The sequence below is a fragment of the Miscanthus floridulus genome, unplaced genomic scaffold (genome assembly GCF_019320115.1).
Source record: "Miscanthus floridulus cultivar M001 unplaced genomic scaffold, ASM1932011v1 fs_115_1_2, whole genome shotgun sequence".
Classification (NCBI taxonomy): Eukaryota; Viridiplantae; Streptophyta; class Magnoliopsida; order Poales; family Poaceae; genus Miscanthus; species Miscanthus floridulus.
This window is the reverse complement of record NW_027096211.1, coordinates 1-10565: the sequence shown is the minus strand read 5'-3', so window position 1 is coordinate 10565 and position 10565 is coordinate 1. Positions and strand designations below refer to the sequence as shown.

At 43.2% G+C, this 10565-nt stretch overlaps 1 protein-coding gene across 1 annotated transcript; it reads left to right on the top strand.

Annotated features, from left to right (window-relative positions):
* Positions 1-6342: 6342 nt before the first annotated feature.
* LOC136530374 (uncharacterized) lies at positions 6343-7002 on the top strand. The gene is made up of 2 exons (XM_066523118.1): positions 6343-6606; positions 6736-7002. Exons 1-2 carry the CDS (start codon positions 6343-6345, stop codon positions 7000-7002), a joined length of 531 nt encoding a protein of 176 aa, XP_066379215.1.
* The last annotated feature ends 3563 nt before the right edge of the window (positions 7003-10565 follow it).

The window sequence follows — 10565 nt, the reverse complement described above, 5'->3', positions numbered from 1 at the left end:
AGTACCAAATGGTCAGCTATAGAGCATGAGTTGGAGGTAGAGATGATCCAACAATCACAATCAGAAGTTAAAAAGAATAAAGATCAGTAAAAACGATTGGAAGTGCAGCACATACAATGGTCACAAGAAGTAATTTTGAAATAAAATCATTTTATCCCAAAATTAGGGGGCATGTGTTGACACCAAAATTTTGTTCGAGAGGAATGGATCCCGAAGTTGAAATTTGTCAAAGGAAAGCCAAAATATTCAACGAGATCGGCTAACCAAAGTTGCCATCAATCAAGTAAGATGGCATCATCACCTCAAGAGGATGGACTGGATAAAGAAATCATCATCATTCCAAGGGAGTGGGCCCTATCGGCAGGCTCAGTGTTGGCAGTCATTAACGACCAAATCCGACCACCAATTATAATCCAAAATAGGAGAAATAAACATACTTTTGACACATATGCCTTTACTATTGACCTAGTTCCACTTGTATTCGAGAAAATATGTTTTGCAGGTCACAAGTTTGAATACAAGTAGAAAAATACCAAAATGCGCAAACACAAAAGCGTAAAGCAGATTCTATACCAAAGGAGAAAGAAGCCCACCTAAACAACTTTGATGGGCAAAATACCACCAAGGACGTGACCCAGGCCCAGCCAGCAACCCATCAGAGCAAATCGGTGGCCAGCTAGGCCAGCCTAGGTGCGGCCGCACCAGGGGTGCACCCACACCCCTAACACTGCCTCTTGGGCCCACCTCGCTCTGGCGGTTGCATGCCGCCATGCTACGATGGTTCCTGGTGGTTTCCAAAAATAACAGCGCCAAACCATCCTTACTTCACTATATAAGCATAGGTGGAGCTCCCCTTCAACACACATATTCATTTGGAGCTACACCTCACCTCTCTACTTGTACTCTTTTAGTTTAGTTCTTAGTAGTATTTGGAGCTAGCAAAGCTACTTAGAGAGCTTGTCTCCTTGGAAGAAGAGCAACTATGGTATGACTAATTCTATGAAGAGTTCTTCCATATTCAAGTTCTCATATTATTCATATAGTAGTGCATATGAACTAGAATATAGTTTTCATGTTATAATCATGATATATGAACTAGCATATAGTTCGGATGTGTCGCACTCGGTTTTCCGAAGAATACCAAGCGCTAACTATATGTGTGTCCAGGATGTCCACACGACACATATAGCGACAAATATGGAGAATATCAAGAACAATGCTTTATCATATTTCGAACATAGTTACAACAAGACTTACAACTATTACAAAAGCATAGCGGAAACTATTCTTAATCTTCTCTTCATGGCTCCATACTCCATAGGGACGGTTGACTGGGGGAGCACTCGTCTAGTACTCTTAGAAACCTTTAGGAAACTCATCATTGGAATCACCATCTGGTACCCATTTGGGATTTTTTTATTGGTGACAATGACAAGCGTCAACTCACCATGCTCAGCAAGTATAACATGAGGTTATGCAAGGCTCAAGAAGGCTTGACTCGGCTGTACTACGATAAGCATTTTTAGTCGGTCATATTTTATTTATTAAACCTAATTTACTAGGTTATGCTTAAAGCCCCCATGTGAATATAATTAATTATCATCATTCGGGTTAATCATATCCCAAACCATCCATAGAACCATCTATCACGAAAAGGATCTAGGCCGCTCGTGACCGTGAGCACGACTGATATATCAGTTTTACACTCTGCAGAGGTTGTACACTTTCACATGAGTCGTGTTACCCATATACCCGGGGTGATCATCCTCTTGACTCACTTCCAAGGTAAGTCGGCAGGGTTCACTACGAGGCCTTTCCAAAGACCCCTCTAACAAGTTAGTGGCCGTGAGGTTTCAGTAGCTAGGCGAATGGAGGCCCCCTTCATGACTGGCACTCCTTGACTGCAGCCTAGTACACATCTTGACAGGCAAGAAGACATTCTACAACCTAGGCCCCCCTCTTGCACCTTTCGGTAACCACTAACAAGCTAGAAAAATCTAGTTACTTAGCTAAGACCAAAACCATATAGTCCTCATGGTTGTACTATAAATCCTAGGTGGCCGCTTTAAGATTCGGTCCTTATGGAGGGCAGATTAGAGCACCAAAAAAAGGTCCATGCTCTAGCCCCTTCTGTCCATGTTGCTCAAAAGCATCATTTTAACCATTGATTTCCATAAGTCGTTAATCAAGATTAACATTATAACATTTGGTGTTTGCAAGCCAAGCAAAGCTACCCATATGCATGAACCTAGGGTAACAAGGAAGATGGTACAAAAGTACTAGGTAAAGTCCTTAGTGGTTCATCATATTAGACACATGCATATGAAAGTGATTATAAGGTTATTAGGTAACAAAGGAACTCATGTTACACTTGCCTCCAATTGTTCGCCCAAACTTTCCAACCTTTGCTTCTGAACCATCCTCGCATAGCCTCTTCTATCGATAGCAACAACTAGCACAAGCTTCACATACAAACCTAAAACAATACACCAAGCACTATAAAAACAAGCTACAAAGGTTTTGAAAGCATATGGCTTGTTCTATGATCGTGTCAGCGCAAAAACTAACCAAAACAAGAGCCATGATTAAAGGATGCGAGAGTTGAAAGGTATAGATGGAAATGATTGGATTTAGGTGAGCAAGGTGGAGTTTGAACTAGAAGAAACATATTTATCAGAACAAAAGGGTTGGATATGTGTATAGATTACTTGTGAGGATATCACGATCAACTAGTGCACTAAGGTGGAGCTAGATCAAAGGAAAACATGATTATGGCGATTTGTGCATCGGTTGAGCGTACCTGGTGGTGGACAACGGCGGGTAGCAGCAACTGTGGCCATGAAAAGGCAGAGACACATTGAACTTGTTGGCATAGATCTTGGTAGGATCATGTGCAACTAGGAAACACACGATCATGGTAGAGAGCTCAACGATTCATGTAGCGGTTTAGCAGGGAACGCGGTGAATCGCCGAGGCATCTAGAATATTCACGTCAGCGGTCGGCGGCGGATATGATGACTGTTGCATGGTTATAACAAATACAAATGGTGATTCATTGGGTGGGGTTGGAAGGCACTGCATGGAACATATTGTGACAAAAGCACATGATGTTTCAATGATCGGTTAGGCAGGGAACAAGATTGCAAGATGGCACTGTGTGGCTGTTGACATGGCAGGAGCAGCGACACGGTGATGCTTATATCTTCGGTGTTGGGGTTCATATGACCAAGAAAACTTGCAAAGATGTGTGTAAGTATATGATACACATTGTGGTCGAAGGGCTTGACCACCGGAGCAGCGAAACATCGGGAACACGCATGCCAACGGGCATCAGCGCGGCTGCGGGGCAGCAGGGACAGAAAGCAAAAGATAGGAACATATCTCTTTCATATTTGGTCATATAGCCATGAAACTTTGCAGAGGCATGTGAAACTATATAGATGATAGTCTAGCCAGAGGATGCATCCTAGGGTTCACTGGATCAACAGGAACGTCGTTGCCAAAAACAGGGTGACTGCTGTTTGGACAGCAGGGGTAGTAGGCACTTTGGTCTCGATATCTCGGCCATCGGGGATTGCATAGCCGAACCAACTTGCGGGGTCATGTGCAGGGATGTCATGAACATGTAGGTTCAAGGGATTGATGATTTGGACAGTGGATTAGCTGGGAACACCAAAACCACTCAGGGCTGCAATCTGACAAGACAGCAGGAACAACGGGCACGGAGATGACGATATCTCTGGTTTCTCAACTCCTATGGCAAAACCATCTTACGGAGGCTTGTTCAAGGATGTTAGGAACAACTTGACCAAGAGGTTTGATGATTGGAGTCATGAAACAGTGAGGAACGCCGATTCCATCAACATCAGCAAAACTGACCACGAGGACAGCAACAAATGCAGTGGGTAAACTTCGCCGGGGATCAACCATACATCATATGAAAACAAGATAGGAGAGATGATAGAGTGTTCTCACCAAGGGGAAGGGTGTTATGGAGTGAGGAGATGCATCGACGACAGCTGGTGATGACGATGTAGTACAACGGGGCATCCTTCTCACGTTGCGGTTGATCGGGGCAGCCATAGGGAAGGAGGAGGAGCTGTAGGGGCGTCCCTCCCCTGTTCTTCATGTGAGAAATGAAGGGGGAGGCGTGAGGGGGGGATGGGGGAGGTATATATGAAGGGGAAGTGATGTGAGACGAAGGGGTAGGAAGGCAAAGGGTCATGGCTTGATTTTTTTTTTTTTGTCTTGGTTGATATTTTTCTGCATGATGGAGAGGAGTGACGTGGGAGAGGGGAGAGGGGAGAGGAAGAGTTAGAGGGCTGGTTGGACTTGATTTTGGATCACAAAGGAGAGGAGGATGGTTGGGCTTTGACCCATGGCGAGATCTAAGACAAAGTTTGGACCGGATTCGGCCCGAAGCGAATTACGGGGCTGGTTGCTTGTGGTCTTTTTGGGTTTTAGGCTTTGATCAAGAGGAGAAAATGTAGAGGGGAAAGAGTCCATGAGGATGTTGCCCCAGGTGAGGAAAGGAGAAAAAAGAATAAGCCCATTAGAAATAGAGAACAAAGTTCGGGCTGCCATTGGGTTCATACGAGATTGGGAAGAATTGAGTTTAACTTGGGTACGTGCCATGTGAGCGATTTTGCTTGAACAAGTGATGGTAGAATTGCATGAGAGGGATGAGATACAATGATTGGTCATCTAGCATAGATTTATGGATTTGGAGAAGACCCGATAAGAAAGAATTAGAAGCTCTGAAATGGGGAGAAAACAGAGAAAGAGAGACTGGGTTGAGATAGGACTAGTTAGGGTTTTGACAAGATGAAAGTTGAAGACCCGCCAAGGTTTTTGGAACAAGGATCAAGGTGAAAGGTTTCCAAAGGATATGATCATGATTTGGAGGTTATGGAAACTTTGGTCAAGGATCTTGAGAGATCTGATTTGGATCAAACCCTATGCGCGTTGAAAACATTTAAACTCATTTTTCATTCAAAACACTATGCAAAGGCATGAAGTGCAACATATTATTAAATTAAATTCCAAAAATTTTAGAAACTCACATTTTCCAACATCTAAATTGTGGACAACTTAAGTAAAGTTGGATATTTTAGAAAATAGTAAAATATTTTGTTTTGTTTTTTAGTGTTTTCTTGTCACATTCCAAAATGGAAATTTTGGGGGTGTGACTGGGTGTCATGATCTTAACATGTTCAACTTCATACTTCAACATTCATATACCTTATTTGAGTAGAGGTAGGGTTAGGTTGGGGTGGCGGTGCGTTGTTCCTTTGGGTTAGCCTATATCCTTTACCTGTCGATCCGTAGGGTCGGGGACCCGGGGGATATAGGTAGTTTCTTTGTGCACGGGCGTGGTGCTCGGGTACATGGGAACCTACGAATATGATGGTATCCCACGGTTGAGGGGTAGGCGGTAGGTGGTGATAGCCCTATCTGTCCCTTGTAATCCCCATGTTCGGGTATTGTGTAGGAGTCTTAAAGTCTCTCGCGCTTGCTGGCAGACCAGTGCTTGGAGATCTCCCCGTTCATCTTAAACTTAGCTCTAACTCTAGTCATATAACTTGTATGATTATTAACTGTTCTTTACATGGCTATATTAGAACATGCTTGGTCCATGTAGGAATATTCTTTTATTCTTTGTTTTCCTTTTATCCTTGAGGTTAGCCCAGATGTGTGTCCACTATCCATGAAATATCATTTTTGCTCCTGCTATAAACTATGGTTCACTATGCAAGTATGTAATCATGTTTATGTCTATGCTAGAGTATGTATACCTTGCCCTCCTTTGGAAAAATATAAATAACGATACCCAGAATACTTTCGGGTGAAATGCTACAATGATAGCTCCGTACGCTTGCGAATATTATCTATAATCCTTAAGGACTATCATAGTTGGTGTTTTCTTGGCAGTGTTGCTAAGATTAACTCAATCTTAGTAATGGTGTTAAGAAATACCAACAGGCATTTCTGGCGCCATTACCGGTGATGGATTTAAAACCTCCTCACTTGGTGATTGCGCTAAGAAATTCCAACAAGCATTTCTGGCGCCGTTGCCAGGGAGGGCATAGGTTGAAACAGAATCTAGCATAACATGAATAATGATCACATGCATGTAGTGGTAGCCATAGTTTATGCAGGCTAATTCTGCTTGTTTTCTTCCTGTTGTGGAATGAAAATAGGATAGTGTATGAGTGGTTTTGATCTGCCGAACAACTACACCAATAATCCAGAGGCACTCCTAGGGAAGAACAGGTCTTGTACTACTTCTTCTTCTGCTACTTAGTTGAACCAGTCACCCCCATACCATCTGCTACTACACTCATGGCAAAGTCACTCCGTGACTACTCCACCCCCGCTGTTGCCAACGTGCCCTTTGGGCCCGCTGTCAACACTAGGACTGGAAACTTTGAGATGCGCACTGGCCTCATAACGATGGTGCAGGCAAACCAGTTCTGTGGTTTGCTAAGTGAGGACACAAGTGCACACTTGCAACACTTCCTTGAGATGTGCGACACCATCGTCATCAAAGATGTTGCACCAGCTAGCATCAGGCTCCGTCTATTTCCCTTCTCCCTTGCGGGGAAGGTGAAATAGTGGTTCTACCAAAGCAAGGGAGCTATCAACATGTGGGACAAATGTTCTGTGGCATTCCTCATGAAATTTTTCACCATGGGCAAAACCAGTGCCCTAAGGGGGGGAATTTCCATCTTCCAGCAGACTTCACTCGAGTCCATCCCCGAGGCGTGGGAAAGGCTCCAGAATTATATCCAGGCCTGCCCGCACCACGGAATGGAGGAATGGCTTGTGCTCCAAAACTTTTATGAGGGACTAACGTCCATGTCAAAGGGGCACATTGATGCCGCTGCTGGAGAGGCGTTCCTTTCCCTCACCACCAATGCAGCCAAGGCCCTCATCGAAAAGATGGTGGCCAACCAAAGCTGGGGAGAGGAACGTAAACAACAAAAGGCATCCATACCATGAAGGAGGTGGATATGCTTGCCACAAAAATGGATTTATTATTGAAAAGACTTGACGAGCGTGCCGCCGACAAGGAGGCAATGAAGGGCACCGTTTAGGCCACAGACTTGCAAATGACCTGCGAAGTCTATGGAGAAGTTGGACATTCAGGGAACAACTGCCCCGAGACCCATGAAGACGCTGCCTACATAAACAACAGGTTCCGACAAGGTAATAATAATGGGTTGAACAATCAGTCCCGCCTGCAAGGAGGTAATTCGAACTTCAATTCAAATTACAATTCAAATCAACCATCCTTGAGAGACCTTGTTTTAGGTCAAGCTAAAATAAATGAAAATCTCACTAAAAAGCTAACTTATAATGAAAAAATGCTAGAAAATATTAACTTTAAAATTGATGGTCTATCTTCTTCTATCAAAATTCAATTGAGTTTTAATAAAATGATAGAGACAAAGTTAGCTCAAATTGCTGCCTCTATTCCGTTAATAATGAAGGGAAGATGAAACACCCTAATGGTTGCACTAAAACACTTGCATCACATGAGCATGTGCATCATCATCTCATTCATAAGCATCATACCTTGATAAGTGTTATCATTTCATGCTTGTTTCTATATGCTTTGCTTGGTTATATGCTTGTATGTGTGTATGCTCATGTGTGATCTATGCAACTAAGTGTCAATTGTCTTCTTAAACAACTTAACTACACTTAGAATGTCATTAGGAACAATGTTCATGAAGGTCATTAGTCCTAACTATGCTTCTAAGTACTAGTTTGACTTGTGTAGACCCCTGGAGCTCTTTTGTTTGACTGTTTAAAAAGTGCAGCTAGAATTCAATGCATGTTTGTGCACCCTTAAACAAAGTTGTAGAAACTTTAGTAAGGAACAAAAGTTGTTTAATGGTCATCTCATGAAAATGGATAGAACATGCTCAAAAATGCCCCACAAGGCAGTTTTGGGTGCTGTTTCGGCACTTAGCCAATTTGGTTGAGTCCAAATGGCATCCAATTTGGTGAAGTCCAAATGGCATTGCAGTTTCATTTTACCCTACTTTGGAGCCTTGCAACTTTCTAACCAGGCCGATTCAGCTCAAACTTGTATTGACAATGTTGGAGATCTCATGTAGCTCTACATGTTTGCCAATTGCATATTGAGCTAATTCGAGCTAGTTTGGGAGTTCTTGATCGTGAAAAAAATGGGTTTCAGTCGGTGTATTGGAGACTGAATGGGAGCGGGGGAGCCGGACTCAGTGGCTGACCACGGCAGGCCGAGCTCACCATCTGTCGTTCGTACACCGGCGGAGGGCCCACACGTCAGGCCGGGGGAAGCTCCAAGTTGCTACGACGCGCTGCTGCTGCTTCCATTCGCTTCTTCGTGTTCCTCCGCCCGCTCTCGTGCCCGCCGGAGGCGACACCATCGCCCTCGTAGTCGCCACCGCATAGAGCTGCCGCTACTGCTTCTCCAGCCAAGCCAGCCCATCCACCACTTCGCCTTGACCTCCTCTACCTCGCTGTCCTCTTGGTTGAGCGTGCATGTGAAGGTACGGGCCGCATTGGCCTTTTCTAGCTCACCGGAGCCATGGTCACCATGGTCGTCGGTGGGTGAAGCTCGTCGAGGCTCTGTTCTTCTTCTCTCTCTGCTTCGTCTAGTGCATGGTGTAGTCGAGGTCTAAGGTTAGGGTTTGAGGTGGCTAGTGGGTCGGCGGTAATCTCGCCGGAGCGGTATCGAGGTTCCACGCCGCCGCAACCACGCTGGAGTTTGGGTGCTCTGTGGCCAGCTTCATCGGGAGCGCATCGTCATCTCCGCTCTCTTCCTTCATGTTCCTCGCATCATCGTGATGCTCGATTCGAGCTCGGTTGAACCTCTACTGGCCTGAGCACGCTGGCATACCACCACACGTCGCTGCCGAGCCACCATTGCCGTCGTCGAGTACCCGCCGGTGCTCCCGCCACTTCATCCTCACCACCCACCAGCGTGGCTCGTCACGTAGATCACGTAGGTGCCGACCACCTCGCTGGAGACATCACCGCCGGCGAGAAATTGGTGGTCAAAATGCTCCCCAACTTCTGCTGCGGCTGCCAGGCGGGCCCGTTGACCTCGCGGGTCCCGCGTGTTAGTGGCTGGTTAGAGTTTAGGTTTTAATTTCGAATCCAGTTTTTGATGCTAACTATGAAAAATCATAACTGGAGTTGGGTAGATCCAAATTGAGTGGTTCCAATTTTGCTGTGTTCCATGCAATGTATAGTTTTTATTAAAAATATGAAACATGCCTTGTTCTATTATAAAATATGGAGTTATAAATTATCTCTTTTATTCATGGTGAAAAAGGGAAAATTCATATCTGTTGTTGTGTAGCTCCAAATGACCTAAAAATTTTATGAGGTGCTTGTAGTTGAAGTTTCAGCAATTTTTGATACTGTATGCTTGAGTTATGCATTTAACTTGTTTAATTAGATGGATATTGTGCTAATTTTCATAAATTATCTATAAGTCCAATAAAGGTGAAACTTGGTGAACAAAGCTCTTATGTTAGTAAGAAGTTAAAAAAATGAAATCCTGTTGTTTCATACTTTTCAATAGGATTTCTTATTTATGCCAAAATCACCCCTGCTGTATGTTATTTTTGATACAGAAAAATATGCTTGTTAAAATTCTATGAAAATTTTATGGTAGCCTTATGAGAGCATGTTCTAGCTACTGTAATTTTTATAGAATATACTGTGCAGTTTTGCTATATGTTCCTTTATTCACCAAGATATCTAAATAAATTAAGAAATGGCTTTAAAGAATTTATTTAGATGTTGGCACCATGCTTTCTGGTGTTATTTTGATATGTGCGATGAGTTAGTAAAGTTGGTTTTGTACAATTATATGTTTGCAACATAAGTTAATAATTATTTCTTGCAATTATTTGTTTCTGGACAGTTTTGGGGGCAAGGTAAATTACCCCATGTTAGTAATGTTTTCTAGGAAACTTGTGAATACAAAAGTTGTAGATAACTCATGTATCTAGTTGCTGTTAAAATTTAGTGGTATTTGGTCAAGTAGTTTAGGAGTTCCAGCGGTTTAAAGTTAGGTCACAGTTTTCTTTGCTCCCTATCTTGTTTAGACCAGATTCTGTAAATGTATAAATTCGACTTATTTAACTTGGGAATCATGCTATGGTATCTCAAGATGAAATGTAGACAATTTCATAAGATTTCCAGATTATCTTGTTGCAAGTCATTTGGATTTACAAATCTCCAGTTATGAATAAATTACTTGACTGCTATTGTATGCTCAGAGTTGCTCAAATTGCCCGATGGCTTGTTTGCTTTGCTTAAGCATGATTGGGATATTTTAGATGCTTAGGCTAATTGAAATAAGTTGATAGATGCAGCTACTAGGCCTCTAACTGAGGATAAGTAATTATACCTTAGATTGTGTAAACTCGATGAGTGTGCACTCTTGCTCTACAGAGAGGAGATTTGCTCCTACTCTTTAAAGTGATTTGAATAGAGCACCGCATGCACTTAGTCAGCGCTTGATAATCACGTGGAGTTATCTTGCTGTCATTCTCAAACAT